Source organism: Poecilia latipinna, unplaced genomic scaffold, assembly GCF_001443285.1.
Source record: "Poecilia latipinna isolate Pla-1442-1.1 unplaced genomic scaffold, P_latipinna-1.0 Scaffold1943, whole genome shotgun sequence".
Classification (NCBI taxonomy): domain Eukaryota; kingdom Metazoa; phylum Chordata; class Actinopteri; order Cyprinodontiformes; family Poeciliidae; genus Poecilia; species Poecilia latipinna.
The window spans coordinates 1-16509 of NW_015114559.1; the positions used below are offsets into that span (position 1 = coordinate 1).

The window sequence follows — 16509 nt, forward strand, 5'->3', positions numbered from 1 at the left end:
ACTTTGTTGCCACAATTTTTTTAAGTAACCATTGGTCAAATTTTTCTCAGTGTACGATGACTTTATTCCAATAATATGACTACTCTCATATTACGACGACTGTTCTTGTAATATGAGTTTATTCTTGTAATATTTTGACTTAGTTCATGTACGACTTTTTCCCGCTTGTAATAATTTTATTCGCTACATTAAAAGTCCCCAATACCCTGTCGCAGAAATCTCACCACTCTAAGGCGGCAGATGCAGTCGTAAATATAAATTCTCTACCACAACAGGCTCAACTTCGCTGATAGGAGCATCTAAACATTCTGCCACTTCAACTGCACTTAAAAGTCCAAACATAACAGCTTTTTTTCCAGCAGCTGAGCAGGAATATCTTTGGGTCAACTGTGAAAACTTCTGGCAACGTGTCACAACTCCGAGTGACTCTGTCACAGCACTTCACAGGCGCGCCGATGAAATATTCATGAAGGCGGCGTTTGAAGGTGAATTTAACAAAGGACGCCAACTCAATGCAGGCCAGCAGATCTCAGAACTCCTCAGCTGAAGGTGTTTCTGCAGAGTATTGGCTAAGAGGGGATGAATACAAATCCATGCTACACTCAGATTTTTATTTGTAGAAAAAAAAAAAAAAAAGCGAAAGGATATGAAAAGCAACCATTGCTTCTTTTCTTTTATATCTCCCGGCTATGCAGTAGTTTGTTTTGGGATTTGTTGGTGTACCGAAGAAAGGAAAAGATTAAGCAAAGCACTGGATCTACAACACAGATTTCACTGCAAAACACACTAAATTTTACCAAGTACTTCTGATTGAGTTTCAAGAGCAGATGTCTTTGAACACTTGAAACAAGACAAAACTTTCACTTAATTAAAGGGATGAACAACAAATCAATAACAGTGATGGGCAGGTGATCAATATCAATAGAGAATACATCTGATAGAACGTTCAACATGTAGAATATTCACTGAACTTCGATCCAGAACCGCTCAGCATTCTGGGGGATGTAGGCAGAGGAGAGACTTCAGTCGCTCAACCTCTTTATGGCCAGCTAAGAAAGTTTCTTATCCGTTTCTCACACAGATCACTGAGGGTCGTGCAGTAACCCTACGCACTTATCAGGAAAAAAACCCATATTGTAAAAATGACTCCAAGTTCATCTAATTCATCTCATCTTATCCAGACATCCCATTACAGCTCTCTGCCATCACATCCAGTCAGAATGCAGCCAACCTGATGATGGGCACACACAAACTACTGCCAAAACAGGTGAAGCGTTCCCATGGCAGCAGGATGATAGTATAACGTTATATGGAGGAAAAACAATCCCTTCCTTAAATTGCGTTAGCCATTTCTGGGGGAATCCCCACCGGAGGAGCAATCCGCTAATTTAGTGACTAGCAGCTTATCGAGTGAGAGGCTAAGCAAACATCTCCGGGCTCCACAGATAAGCAGGACTGGGGAGGATTGTGAAATACAGTAAATATTTTTATCGTAAGCCAGATTTAGGCTGAAGAAAGCAAAATGTGGCATGTTTGTCTTTCACTTAATTCAAGTTTTTTTATGATTTCCCCCCCAGATGGATTTGGAGAACTGTGGACAAAAAAAAGCAAGCATACGGAAAAACAATCGCTGGTTTTAAACAGCTTCGGGGTTTTTTTATGTTTGATCCTATAAAAAAAAAATAATAATAAAAAAATAAATAAAATAAAGTTTTATATTCAAACTCCAAAAAATGAAACCCGATTACAAAAAGATCGACCAAGAAAACAAGACATACTTCCACAAATCAAGAATCGCATTCCTGGATTTTTTTCAGCCATTTTAAATAAAGTTCTAGTCGTCCAGGTACAAAGTATTAACTATGAACCTATTTTAAAAAGATGGTGAGTTTTACTTCCTCCACAAAGTCAAAGTGCCGCAATGAAAGGTGAAAACTGGCTCCAGATCGGAAAATTGGAAGAAGGACAAATACCTGAAACACTAAACCTTTTTTATTTATTCATTTCTTTGGTTTTCATATTTTGCTACAAGCATTAAGTGTATTTTGCTGAGGTTTTACATGACAGATAAAAATCACGAGTTCAATTACTGAACTACTTAAATCAGTGACGTTCAAACTTTTATCCATGAGGTCCAAAGTCATTGAGTTGAAAGCAATTGGGGGCACGTTTTTTTACATATATACATATTTAAAAAGTAAGACCCTAATTCTGCTTTAAACTTGAGTCATTTTTCTCCTATTCAAAACTGTGTACTACTTTATGCTGGTCCTGCACAAGAAAAAAAAAAAAGAAAGAAAAAAACTCATTAACGTTTGTGGCTGTAATGTAAAAAAAAATAAAAAATAGTTCAAAGTCTATCAATGCTTCCGCCAAACGCTGTATGCTGTACGCACACTTTAATAATTAAAGAAAGAAAACTCTCGAAGTCTTCTGAAAGGAGCTAATTGCCTTCTGGCGCCTTGCCAAAGACACTCCCACACATCAACACTAACAAGCTCTCGGTCTCTGTTCTTTGGAGCTTTTAATTAGCAACGGCTATACAGTACGCTCGACACCTCTTGAGGATAAGTCTCTCTTTCCTTGAAGAGAAGACGTCCACATGTGGCTTCAGCTGTCTGAATGAAAAGAATGTTTTATAACATTTTCCTGTACTTGTTTGCCACGTTGACCATCAAAATGTGGTCTCGAGTACTACAACAATAACTAACAATTATTTTAGTAATTGATTAATCTAACGATTGTTGTAGCGATTAATCGATGAGTGGGATTCAAAAATGAAATATTGTACAGATTTTTCATTTAACCGGAAGTAGAAAAGTTGTAAATAATACAATTCTCTTTTTAATTAAGAAAAAAAAATGTTGCCTTTCAGGCATTCCTTTAGTAAATTCAAACCGGGTGAAGCTAAAAATACAACACTGTAGTTTTAGCTTCCCTGAGGATTCTTGTGTAAAACATATTTACAGACAAAGGTGTTTCTTTTTTTATCTTAAATGCAGAATGTATACATTTCTTGTACAGTTTTGGCTTAATTGTTGCTCTGCATGTGTTGTTTTATTCAGCAAACTGCCTTTTTTGAGTCTGAATACTTAATGATTAATCGGTTACTAAATTAGCTGGCGATTATTTCAATAATTCATTAATCACGATTAATTATGATTTACACGATTAAATTAAATTAGTTGACATTATTTCAATACTCAACTAATCATTATTAGTTACAGTTAATCCAATTAATCACGATTAATCCAATTAATCGTTTAAGCTCTAACAAAGAGCATTATTTTATAGCAAACATTTTCCATTTACTATTTTTTTTGTGTATTAACCCTGCATGTGAACAAGGATTTTAATTTGCGAGAAATTAAAATCTGGGTGTGTGAAATATTTACCCCTCCCTCAGACCCGGCCAGCGCCAGCCCCCGCTCAGCCAGCCTGCGAGAGAGAAGCAAAGAAAGTGTTCAGAAACCGACGCAGTCGCATGGAAAGGAGCCAATGCGGGCTCTGGGTTTACCTCCGGAGGGCCTGAGCCTCTTCGCTCGTCACCACGCCGTCAGTGACGGCTCGGCCGCACTTCTGAGGGGTGCAACCTGACAACAGGGAAACATGAGGCAGCGTTTCACAACGCAGCTGCAAAATTAACACACACAAAAATAACATCTAGTGCATGAAAAGGAGTTTTTGTTCTAAGTGTGAGTAAACTGAGTTTTGATTCATTGTTGCAGAAGTTTAAGCAACTTCCTGTTTTGAGGCAGGACTAAAATTAAATCGTGCAGCAAATTACACGTATATCCATAGTTGAATAGATTCAAACATTGCTGCGGCTCGTTTAGAGAACAGGTGTCAAACTCCAGTCCTCAAGGGCCGCTGTCCTGCAACTTTTAGATGTGTCTCTGCTGCACCACACCTGAATAGAATAATTAGGTCATTTGCAAGGCTCTGGAGAACTGATCTACACAAGAAGGAGCCGTTTCATTCCAGTGTTTTGTACCTGTGGCACATCTAAAAACTGCAGGACAGCGGCCCTGGAGGACTGGAGTTTGACACCCCTCATTTAGAGAAATCACTGATCAAACATTCTTGACTTTTCAGTGACATGTTGTCATATACACACTTAGTCTGCAGTGCCACCTTGTGGATCAAAATGTACATTATTGCTGGAAAAAATACAGAGTTCAGAAACTGAAATCTGACAGTAAGTTAGGGGCTCAATCTACATATATTAAAGTCCCTTTAAATAGATGCCAGAGAAGAGTTTGGTTTGGTTACTCTGCTGGTCAACAGGATGGAAAAAACAAAAAAAACTCCAATATTTTTTGATTGCTTACAAGAAAGACAAATTCAGCTGTGGCAACAAATTTACAAAGTCACCATTAATTAATATTAAGTCATATGATACTGAGAAAATCATTCAAGTTGACTTTAGATACGTCTTGTCATCTACAAAACATGCTGTCATGGTCAGTTTTCCAACTTGTTTTGGATTTTAGTTGAAACATTGATCTAGTCTACTAACCTATCGATAAATTCTAACGGACTATGTCACAAAGCTGTATCAGATCCGGTACACAGAATTACGTTGTTTTTTTTTCAGCATTTTGAAGGACGTTTACCTAGAATATTTAATTTAACATGCTGCTGACAGCTGGAGTGAGAGTGGCAATAGTAATTGTGTCATGAGTGAAACTGACACAGGGCAGCAGCCTGTGAGTTTGCTAAGGGATTTAAAGATGCCACACTTGAATTGGCAACCAGTCATTGTACAGCACAGAAAATAGTAAAGTGGAGAACAGCTTAAGCAACTGCTAACGTGCTCAGGTAAAGCTTTAAAAGCAGGTTCCCCACTAAAGCAAACTGTCTTCAAAGACCCTAAAATGTCTTCATGGGACATACAGCAGGTCCTTGCAACTGTGAAGACGATAAAGAATGTATAATAAGAAAGAAACTGCACACTTCGTGGGAAGAGGTTCAAGGTTGGAAAGAGTGGCACACTTAATTCTGGCTAGACTTAAGTGTGCCACAAAGAATGTAGTCAAAGACCAGGGCCCATTTTCTCAAAGGTGTGTGGATGTGCCAGAATTTTCTCCAGCTTAACAGAAGCAAAAGTGAATGATCTAGAGTCAGCATGTAGATTCAGTTATTACACATAGAAATTAGTAAGCAGGCCCAAAATCCAAAATCTGGGTGTAGTGATGGACTCAAGAGATAAACCTTTAAATAGACATAAAGACAGTTACAACGTTGGCCTTCTATCGTCTGAAGAGCATTTCCACAATTAAAGGGATAATGTCCCAGCAATGTCTAGAGAAACTTATCCATGCATTTATCTTTAGTCACGTTGATTAACAGTGTCTAACAGCGTCTTCATAGGTCTACCAAAAAAATTTTAAAAATGGAAAAAATCAATCAACCAATGAGACAGCTGCAGAACCCTGACGATAGATCACATCACCCCAGTTTTAAAGTCCCTACACTGGCTCCCTGTAACTGAGAATAGAAAGAAAGAAATTAGATGGGGGTTTTTTCAGTAGAGCCCAGAGCATCACCTGGGTAGCGCTTGTAGTTTTCGTAGTCCTCTGAGCATTGAACACTGTAGACTCTGGGCTGAGGCGAGATCATTTCCCTCCGACTGGCCAGAGTTTCTGTGATGTCACCGTCCAAGGAAGCCAGGTATAGCCAGGCGGCAACTGTACTAGCACACAGAGCGACCAGGAGCAATGCCAGGAGCCCCCGCGAGCCCCGCCACGAAGACCCCTGCCTCAGGGCATTTCCCCTGGTCAGGACAGACAAAGGTGAGTGAAAATAAGCATAACATAACAACATACACAAAGATTGTAATTGAATTTCTTTAATTTATTAGGTGTCTATGTTGAAAAAGTGAACTCTGGAGGCAGTTAGTAGAACTAGACTGTATTTAGGGGTGTCAAAGAAAAGGGGGATGAACACACCCAACACTTTTTTAGCTTTGTATTTGAAAAGAGTGTTAAAAGAAACATCCAACACTTCACGGTTTTGTACTATTTTGAGTTGGTGTGTGGCATAAAATCCTAATTACAGGCATCTGAGTTTGTGGTTGTGACATTGCAATGTGCACTGTATATTTAACAAACCGGTATAAGATTATACTTAATAAGAGCTTCTGTAACACCGTTTTACTTAAAAGAAGAAAAAAAACCTCGACTCAGGTCGAGCTTTAAAACTTGTTTTACTGGCCGAAGCTGGAATTTTCGCCCCCAATCAGCGTCTCCAGCCTCCTTTAATGGTGAAAATTAGCTTTGTTTCATTAGCTTACCTTTTAATTTTCCTCTCTATCTCTGCTGCATTCGGGCCCTTTGGGTTCCTCAGTCGTAGCAGAGCCATGTCGCCTCAGCTAGCTTTCAACCAACAGCTGTTTGCACACAGCAAACATCCCGCACACCCCGCCAACAGCTCGTACGCCAGGCTGAAGCTCCCCCACTTCCTGCTAACACTTGTGTCGGCCCACCCCATTGGCTCTCCCAGAAGAGACAGCGTAGCTGTCATTGGTCCACGTGCAAAGTAGTTCCGCTGCAGCTGGAGAAAACAAACAGGTTTGATTTTTAAGCTGAAAGCTCTTTTCTTGACTGATTTAGCTCTTTGAACCGCACACGCTCCAATTTTAAACGCTTTGCACGGAGCTCACACTTTATCAGAGTTTTCTCTTAAAGATATATAGGCGCTACCTGACAAGGTAGGTTACACTGACCGGAAGTAGAAAAAGAAACGGACCTTAGAGGGGCTCTGAGTCGATTGGTTAATTCTAGGCCTTCGAAGATGTATGTCTGCATTTCGTTTTAACGCGTTTGCTTCTATATTCTTGTCCTGAAGAAATTCTTTATTACCAATGAGTTTAACTTCTTATTTACATATACTTACACATTGTCATTAATTATGGATATAAATACATAGAAAATGACCCAGGCTTTTGTATGATACCATTTGATTGAACAATTTTTTTTCTAAACTTCATTTCTATTTATTTGGGTTCTGACCCCAAATTGTTATGAAATATAAGGACTCTGTAAGCGATCTCCTGCTAAAGATGTTATTTATTGTAGTCTCGACATATTTCCGTACGGTAGACTATGAGGATATTGTAGAAAATGATTTTTAAAATAGTCAAAGCGAGTATTAAGTCCAGTACGGAAAGCCAGTGACGCCAAAAACATGAACTGTTTCTGGCGTCGTTTACGGCTTTAGGTCTGGTCCCATTTTTTACCTTCGTGTTTATATCTGATCGTTTCTTCCGCTTTGTTCTCATTAACTAATAATTTCCCACCATGCGCATAAACTATTATTTATCAGTTTTCTTTGTAGGTCATTATTTTCATTAATTGTGGACCATAAACAACCATAAAAAAGCTCACAAACCATGTATAACATAAATGAATTGTATTATGTTCAAATAGTACTGTATTTCACTGTGTTTTTGGTTCTGAACCCTGTATGGAACAGTTTCCTGAGTCATAAAACCACACTTCCGTACTTCCATCACTGTCTGTATTAGCTATATTTCATATTTAAAAGAGCTGGTAAGGTATTACCCAAACAGCCAATGTACAAAATGGTAAAAGGGCAAAATAACACATATCCAGTACCCAAAAGTGTGTTCACAAACATATTGCTGCACGTTTATTACAAGTTAAATTTTCACACATAATCAACATGCAAGAAACTCGTCAAAAATACCTGAATGATCACACATTTTTCTGCAGGCAGAATGAATCCACCGTGGCCCAAAGGAAAGAAATTGGTCCACTTGGATTTGAAAGGTGCCCCGCCACGAATTGAATACTTTCACCAGGTGAGCCCTTTCTTTCTTCTGGCATTCACACACCTGCTCAGTGGTTCCTGTTCACTGTGCTTCACCTCCTCAGCTGATCGAGCTCTTCTCTCGGCTGGGTGTGGACGGCCTGCTGGTGGAGTATGAGGACATGTTCCCCTACGAGGGAGAGCTGCAGCTCCTGCAAGCCACAGTGCAGCCCGCTTACAGGTGCAGATCACGGTGTCACTGGATCCACACAACTTTTTTTTTTATCTGCCTTTTCATATTGGTATTTTACTGATAAATAGCAGAAATGTTGAAAATGTCTCCTTCAACCTCACAGTTCGGCTCCTGCCTTAGGGTTTTTCTTAGTCAATTAAAAAAAAGCTTATTGCTGTAGCACGACAAAATATGTAACAGCTTGAGCTAGTAAATTCTTTAAGCTTGGTTTGCTAACCAGTATCTCGTACCTTCATCAGTCGATGTTTTTAGCCGAGAGCAGGTGCTGTCCATTCAGGAATCTGCCAAAGCAAGAGGCATGGAGGTGATCCCACTGGTGCAGACTTTTGGTCACATGGAGGTGTGGTAAAACCCTACAATTTGTCTCTTTAAGTTGTATATTCTGAAGTTGTATGAGCTTTTAATCTCCCTCTCTGTGTAGTTTGTGTTGAAGCACCGGACCCTGTGGCACCTTAGAGAGGTCCCTCACTGCATTGGCACCCTTAATCCCCACAAAGAGGATGGAGTCAAGATGGTGATGGAGATGCTGAGGCAGGTGGTTGAGCTGCATCCCCATCTAAGAACGGTCCACATAGGGGCAGATGAGGTAGGAGTCTTCCTGTGATTGGAGGCTTCAAGCTCTCTGTCTTTGTCTCATACATGTTGCCGTTTTAAATGCTTTAAGGTTTACTCTCTTGGAGAAGGCGAGGACTCCAAGCTCTGGCTGGCTTCAACCGGTCACTCAGTGGAACAGCTTTTCCTCAGTCATGTGACCAAAGTTGCCAAGGCTATTAAAGAGGCGTGGCCTGACATGAATATCATAATGTGGGATGACATGATGAGAGGCATGAGCCAGGACACGTTGAAAGGTGAGGAGGAAACTTAGCGCTTTCCGTCCAAATCAGCCAATCGCCAACATCTCAGATGCTGTAGGCTGTATTTTTCTCTTCAGTCCACTTGATTGGACATGTCTTCATTTAAACCCTTCTTGATTTGATTCCCCCACATGACAGCAAGTGGATTAGTAGGACTAGTGCAGCCCATGTTATGGGACTACACCCCAAACCTGGACGTGGATAAAACTGGTGAGACACTTCTGATGCTCCTCAGAATCATGAATTTGACAAAAGATAAATCCTACAACCACTAAAAATCTGATACCTGATTTTTGTTTAAATTTAATGAAGAAGGAAGTTTAGGTCAGTGTCTTCTTCAGAGGTTTTAATGTTGTTTGAAAAAGCTGTGCCCCCAATCTGTGAAAGTAAGCTACAGCAGCGGAAAATATAACTAATGTTGCCAGTTTGGTTCGCAATCAAACCACGTCTACCGCACTGTCGGGAATGAAAACACCGCAAATGAATGAAAACGTTTTTAATTTAGTTTTCCAGATTATTAAGGTTAACTGAACTGCACCGACACCCCGACTCAAACATTCCCCGACTGTTTTCAGTGTCTTTGCTGGAGAAGTACCACGGTGCTGGTATGTCCGATCTGTGGGCAGCCAGCTCCTTCAAAGGCTCCACTTCCGTTGACACCTGCGTGACCTGCACCCAAAGACACGTGGATAATCACCTGCAGTGGCTGAAGGTGGCTGCTTCTCTGTCTGCTGCCATTAACATGAGGGGCATCGCCATCACAGGCTGGCAGAGGTAAGAATCAGAGGAAGTGGCTTACTTACATTTTCCCAAGAGACAAGCAATGAATTTTTATGTGTCTTTATTGCAATGCTCAGATATAAAATTCTAATAAAATATGTTGGGAGTTGACAAAATGAGAAAAAAAACCCTCAATTTTCTAACTCAGTTTTCCCTTTTTCCCACCAACCAAGGTATGACCACCTGTCTGTACTGTGTGAGCTACTTCCCGTAGCTCTCCCCTCCCTAGCATCCTGCCTACAGACACTTAACCACGGAGAATTCAGCACTGAGGCTCGTAGAAACGTAACAGAGATGCTGGGAGTGTCTTCAGTGGAGATTGAAGCCATGGAGAGGTGAGGTCCAACACCGATTTAGCAAACAACAAGGTCCGACTTGAAGTCAAGAGTTTCTCTGTGTGTCTTTCAGGACTTCCGCTGACGAGTCACTGTTCCCAGGCAGGAGGCTGGCAGAATTAATCGTTGAGATAAATTCACTGCTCAACTCAGAAGAGTTAAGATTTTTTGAAAGCAATATGTAAGTTGTCTTCAGTTTTCGGGGGGAATTTGTTTTATCATTTTGTCAAGAATATTGTTCAAATACGAAAGCCAGGCTTAATTTGTCTCAGAAGTCATATTGTTAAATAACTTCCCACTGCAAACACAGAGGGGCAATAACAGTGTATTTACCTGCATTTTATGCTTTCTGACATTGTAGAAAAAAATTTTGATTAAAAATAATTGTACAATAGTATGTACTACAATTGAAATGACAAGTTACATAGCAACAGCAGTGGAAAAAATGGTTGCTTACTGTAACTTATACAGTAAGAAGCTGCTTACTTTTTCCAATTCCTGCAGCCGCTATTTTGAATTTTGATATTGGCGTTTGTGAGGAAACTCTAATTTTCCAAGTTAGTATTCCAGTTGATTTCTGCTGCATTTAAATTGGAGAATCTCATCTTCCTACTACAAATGTGAGCTGCCACTAGCATTCGGCTAGCTTAGCTTACAATAAACGCAGATTTCAGTTAGACTACAATGTGGTTAATCTGTTTTAAGTACCTCAAATCTACAAACGGTAATAAAAAAAAAAGAGCTTTACTTCTGAACTCCACAAATAACTGTTCCCACCATAAAACAAGAGCAGTCTCCACATCTTGCTGCTAAATAGCCACTAGCCTTAGCTTCAGTATGTGTCGATTAAATGCTTTTCAGTTCAATGAACTTTCCTTTAACATGTTTAGAGCTTGACAATTTCTCTTCTTCTTATTTGTTGTGCTTTTATAGGTTTGTAAGAGGCTGGTTCAGTCCCTACCACAGACAGAGGAAGATGGTGAACCCGTTAAACTCCATCCTCATTCACAGCCAAGCCTCAGGGTAAGCATTTTAAATAGTTGGAACGATAATGAGTGGTTGCTCTGTCCAGTCTAGCTTATAGTTTGGCTTCTTTCTGGTTACGTCTCAGGTATTTGGACACATTACAGAAGATGGTAGAAGCCGTGAGAAAAGAGATGGTAAATCTTTATCCCGACTCTACGGCCGAGGAGTGGATGGAGGAACACGTCAGCCCTGTAACGGCTCCACTGCAGCGGATTATTGATGCCATCCCGGGCTGTGTAAAGGAAATGGTGCCATGAAAGATTCAAGGCTCATTCCAGCTTTAGCACTGGACTATCTGAGATTACAATTTCCTAACATTAAATCTAAGCTAAGCTAAGAGAATGCTAGTGGTAGTTTATGTTTCTGTGCGATTCTGCATCTCCATGTAAGTTGATGTGAGCAGAGGTAAGTGTATCAAAGAAAAGAGGAATGTCAAGTTTTGTTAAGAATTAATAAAAGATGAACAATCGAAAAGCAAACGAATACAACGAAATAAAAATCATTCAACCCTTCTAGAAAACTCATTTCTCGTTCTTTTTTTTTTTTAGACATTACCAATCAGAAATCACTTAACTAAAAAAAAAAAAAAAACATTTGACAAAAAACTTTAGATTACCTGAGATTTAGTCTTTGGTTCGCACAAAAAACGGCTTAAACGTCAATAGGAAGTAACGACAGACTTAATCGTGTCGCCAGGAAGAAGTTCCTCATGCTCAATTATGACTTGCACATGCATTCCTTGGACCCAGGAGGACATGCAAGAAGGTGGATCTGAGCTGGGTGAGTCTAGGAAACCGTGGGAAAAGGCACTTTCCATCGTCTCCCAAACAAATAATTATTATCTCAGCAGGGAGCAACACTAGATCCATAATCTAACTCGTGCTCTTAAACAGTAATTAGTTCAGAACACATAATCTTTGCGGAAACCACCGTGTGTGAAGCATTATTTAGGAAAAAATTTATAAACAAAACAAGAGAATAACGATCAGAATGTGTGGCGAGACTCATTCTCTGCAATGTCTTTGCATTGTCGTGATGGCTCAAGTTAATTCGCCCCATGTTCCATATAGTCTAGCGTTAGTCTGCCTCATTATCCGAGTCCGTGCTGTCGTCCTCTCCGTAGTCTTCGTATTCCTGCTGCTTCCGCTCCGTCTGATCCAGTCCCAGGAAGCGCTTCAACAATGAGGCCACCGCCTCGACGTCACTGCAAGGCAACACAAAGAAGCAGGTCACCAAGGGTTCCTGGAACTTCCTACACAACTTTCATAACCAAATTCAATGGCTTTCTACACTCAATTAGCAGAAGTTGGCATGTATGTACATAACATAAAGGGTTATATTTTTGTATAATATGCTGACGCTGCTCCGTCTTGCAGTTCGGCTCAATGAGATGAACTCTTAAGAGCTTTTCAAGTGTTTATATTTCAAAACAGAACCGCATAAAGTGAATTTCGCATTCCACACCGAACTGATCGGACAGTTTCTCTATACTTTTTCCGCCATCTTTTTTCCTATGCGTCAACTGACGCACAGCGACGCCCTCTTCTGGATGGCGGCCAAACTACAACACTCAAAGAAGCTCCAAGAAGCGGACCTCATCAATTCATCGATTGGAACTAATTTTAATCAAACCAACAGTTAATGGTAAGTCGATTAATTGTTTGCATCCCTATTATTTACAGAGACATATGTTGGATTTTCTTTCATTTCCTACTGATGGCCTACCTACGTCCTCCCATGGTGGCACTCTGGGTGAGGGGGTAGGAGATGCCAGCTGCCAACCTCAGCATCACATGATAACCCTTCCCCAGGTATCGGACCCTCTCCTCATCGACACAAATGTCACAGAGCTGCGTCAGGTCCAGCACGACTGAAAGAGAGAGAGAGAGAGAGAGAACGCACTGAGATCCGGAGCGGTTGTGTGACGGCCTCACACTAACGGAGTCCGCCGTTCCACTCAATCACCGAACACTTAGTGGTTTCACTGACGTCTCTCATGTCCTCTCCTCCACATCGTCAGCACCAGAGTGTACAGGCTGATGGTCTTGAGCTCCACCACTTTCCTGGTCTTGTCGAACACGGCCTCCTCCCAGTCATCCATGTTCTGAAGGGCCACAAACAGGCAGCCTGTGATGTAGAAGAGCTTCCACAGGACGCTGTCTGTGACACACAAAGCAGAGAGCAACGGTGAGCAGTTGTTGCTTTGGGCAAACGTGGGACAAATAAGTTGCGTTTCCATACCTGAGCTGTAGTACGCAGCCGCCAGCCCTGCAGAGGCTATACCTGCAAAGAGAAAGTTTTGGGATTCTGAAGAGAAACTTAAAAGGAAACTCCAAAGTGCTTGTAGGTTTTATGGAAGTCAGGTGGATCACCTGATCAAAAACAAACTTACCAACGAGAAGAGACCATGAGCGGATACCAGGAGATCTCTTGAGGTGGAGCAGAGTGGGACTGTTTGTCTCTACTGTCATGTAGCCCATCTGAACAGAGGCAGGAATGTTAGAGATGATGAGATTTCCTGGTTTAAAACTGTTATCAAATAAAAATAAAGTGTTTTTGTGATCCGGTGTTGTATGTGTGATTAAATTTAATTGCTTTACTAAGCCAGTCCAAGACTCTCTAAGGCAGGGGTGGGCAATCCTGGTCCTCGAGGGCCGGTGTCCTGCAACTCTTAGACGTCTCCCTGGTCCAACACACTTGAATACAACAGCTGAATCACCTCCTTAGTGCAGTCAGGTTCTCCAGAGTCCTGCTAACGACCTCATTGTTTGACTCAGGTGTGCTGAAGTAGAGAAACATATAAAAGTTGCAGGAGACCGGCCCTCGAGGCCTGGTGCCCACCCCTGCCTTAAGGCAACTTTTATGAAAAACATGTTTGTTTTTTACATCTTTAGAAAGTGCAACAGCAGACTTAAAAGACTTCAATTTCTTCATAAACAAAAGGGACGGTGGTGGCGATGTTGGTGGGAGTTTGTCCCGCAATCTTAAATAAAGATCTTCACAGTAGTCTTGTGCACTGATCCACGGTTGCACAAGACCATCAGTGGACAGTTTGCTGCTGCGTCAGCACTTTGCAATGCAGCATCACCACCTTTGGACACCTTCCAGCGTTGAAAAGGAGAACATGCACCATAAATGTGTGGTTGCTGTTATGTGTGAGCATTTGTCTTTAGACTGCAAGGAATTACAGAGGCTCAACTTCCGTCTGGCGTACACATCTAAAATATCTTTGAAAAAAAATTATACTGCAGTTACACTACTAAATACTTCTAAATGTCTGAAATTGTCCAAATCATATGTTGTTTGCTCTGGTTTCCTTTAACAGAAAGTTTTTCATTCATTCTGTTCGCCTTCTCTCAATCTCAAGCATGTTTGAGGTTCGCCTCAAATTAACAACCTTTCATGATCGAAGCACTTGTTACAGATAATCATCTTGCTGGAATTAGCTGCTTCTTAGACAATTTTTCCAACATTTCCACCAACATAAAGCTGAAAGTCTTTTTAAACGACTGTTCAAAGTCTTCAGTTAAATAAAGAATAGCTATAATAACTTACTGTAGTTTTAATAATTATGTTTGACTCTAAGTATTCTAAGCTCGTTTTCCACTTGTTAGGAAAGAGCTCAGTAATGAAGAAGCTGGTGGCTGAGTTGTTCTACTCCAAGCTGAAGAGACTTCCTGTTTCACCACAAATCTGCAACACTCCCCAAATTAAGACGTCTTCAAGCCGAAAGGAAGCTGAGCAATTAATGGGACCGTCTTTCCACGTTCACAGTGACTTCAGACACCTGAAATCCACTCACTATGAAAAAGAGATTTTCTTGGTGTGAGTCAAAGCTTCTTTAGAATACATTTATGAATATATATTATATAATCTGTATGAAGCACAAACTGCTTTGTCATATTTCAACCCACTTAGCAGCAATATTGTCAAGAAGTGACAACATAAACATATCTGCCCTCCTATGCGTTTCTTTTCTGCTGTATGACCTGATCCATAAACTGAAGCTAAAACATGAAGTACATGTTTTCATTATGGATAATCCTGTAAATGAGGCGTAGATCAGCTCTCCATTTCATCAACTCACCCAGCAAGGAGAAACCAATGCAGCCATTTTATATTTTTTGTCATTCCTTACCTTAATTTTTTTTTTTCCTCCGTGAACTTTGGTCCTTGTAAATTTAAAAAGAAATAGCAATTACACGATAAAACGTGCACCACATTACTGAATTACGAGGAAGTTGAATTCATGTTGTCGCAACAACCGTCTTGAATGGGTGACTCTTCCTTCCTGGTTTCGTGAACTCTGATTGGATGCGCTCAGCTGAGATGACTTTCAAAGTAAAATTTGAAAAGATGGCACTGTGCAGCAGTGGTTCCAGATGTCTTCACAAACTCGTGGTGTTGGAATAATTTGTATTTGTCAAATCAAATTATAAACGTTTTGATCGTAGATTATATTTTCGATCATATGGACGGAAAAACGTACTGGTAAAGCACGTGACCCATGTACCCAGTCCTCTTCATGGCCGTCACAGGTTCGAGTCCCTTTGCCTCATGTCTTCACACTTTTTCACAATCCATTTACCTGACGACTTACTGTGGTCAGGTAAAGGCCACTAGAGCCAAAAAAGTAATTAAAAGAAACACATTGGTTTTTCCATTTTGCATTGTCACCATGATGAATTTCTCAGAATTTTCAACTCCTAGGTAGGAAAGTCAACAAGCACTCCTGTGTCAAAGAAGTCAATTTTAATAGTGCAGCAACGTGAAAGACGTGTAAATTTCAGTCTGCCTGCATGCCAGTTCTATAAAATGTTCCATCGTGTTTGAATTCATAAAATGAATAAAATGACAGTAGAGCCGAGATGTTTGTTTGTGCAAATTCAAAAACCCCTCAATTCTCAATTTTTCAGTGCAGGCAGCCACTTGAAAAAGACATGTTAAGGGTTAATCAAAAACAAACTTACAGGTCTTCAAACGAGGCAAAGATGACAAGGAGCGTGATTTTCTCAGCTCTGAATTTGGGAATTTGGACTCTATAAACAGATTGGATGGATTGCTTTTCAGTAGTATTTTTATATGTTGGTTGGTGATAATAAGAGTTCCAAGTGAGTCTGTGATTTGCTTTGGGGGAAAAAACTGAGAACATGAAAAGCAGTGGTGTAACTGGAGTACAGTACACATTGTGCTGTTTTGTCACTATCTTTTATAAAAACGTGCACACATACACACTGGTCCGCAATAAAATCTATATTCTGCCAGGTAAAGATAATGACAGAATATGTAACATTGCAATGTTCTGAAATAATGTCAGATACACTGACACTTGTCTATATGAATAGGTCCTCTGGGGCCTACAAAAACTCTTCATTTTACACAAACATTGACTCAAAAATCACAACAAATGATACATATAAGAGGTTTTCAGCGGATTTTTTGTTTATTTTTATATTTGTTGATAGATAAATATGATTAAACTAGCTTG

At 40.3% G+C, this 16509-nt stretch overlaps 3 protein-coding genes across 8 annotated transcripts; 1 reads left to right on the top strand and 2 right to left on the bottom strand.

The window, feature by feature from the left end:
• Positions 1-3296: 3296 nt before the first annotated feature.
• Positions 3297-6452, bottom strand: LOC106935299 (2-oxoglutarate and iron-dependent oxygenase domain-containing protein 3). The gene is made up of 4 exons (XM_015015708.1): positions 6296-6452; positions 5550-5776; positions 3518-3593; positions 3297-3438 (listed from the first exon to the last, which is right to left on the bottom strand). The coding sequence occupies exons 1-4, from the start codon at positions 6361-6363 to the stop codon at positions 3312-3314; spliced, it is 498 nt and encodes a 165-aa protein (XP_014871194.1). The 5' UTR covers positions 6364-6452; the 3' UTR covers positions 3297-3311.
• A 37-nt stretch (positions 6453-6489) lies between these two features.
• hexd (hexosaminidase d) lies at positions 6490-11536 on the top strand. 3 transcript variants are annotated; one of them, XM_015015702.1, is made up of 12 exons: positions 6490-6572; positions 7737-7825; positions 7899-8014; positions 8279-8366; positions 8448-8612; positions 8691-8874; positions 9019-9090; positions 9456-9654; positions 9834-9995; positions 10069-10176; positions 10929-11018; positions 11107-11536. In XM_015015702.1, exons 2-12 carry the CDS (start codon positions 7742-7744, stop codon positions 11276-11278), a joined length of 1440 nt encoding a protein of 479 aa, XP_014871188.1. In that variant the 5' UTR covers positions 6490-6572; positions 7737-7741; the 3' UTR covers positions 11279-11536. The 3 variants fall into 3 exon arrangements, with proteins under 3 accessions (XP_014871188.1, XP_014871187.1, XP_014871189.1); XM_015015701.1 differs by lacking the exon at positions 6490-6572 and adding an exon at positions 6586-6712; XM_015015703.1 differs by lacking the exon at positions 6490-6572 and having other exon boundaries at positions 8266-8366.
• On the bottom strand, positions 11457-15325 carry cybc1 (cytochrome b-245 chaperone 1). 4 transcript variants are annotated; one of them, XM_015015705.1, is made up of 6 exons: positions 15168-15325; positions 13414-13507; positions 13263-13304; positions 13011-13181; positions 12747-12891; positions 11457-12225 (listed from the first exon to the last, which is right to left on the bottom strand). In XM_015015705.1, exons 2-6 carry the CDS (start codon positions 13499-13501, stop codon positions 12099-12101), a joined length of 573 nt encoding a protein of 190 aa, XP_014871191.1. In that variant the 5' UTR covers positions 13502-13507; positions 15168-15325; the 3' UTR covers positions 11457-12098. The 4 variants fall into 4 exon arrangements, with proteins under 4 accessions (XP_014871191.1, XP_014871190.1, XP_014871193.1 ...); XM_015015704.1 differs by having other exon boundaries at positions 13414-13501; positions 15160-15325; XM_015015707.1 differs by lacking the exon at positions 15168-15325 and adding an exon at positions 14577-14678 and having other exon boundaries at positions 13414-13501.
• Between the last annotated feature and the right edge of the window lie 1184 nt (positions 15326-16509).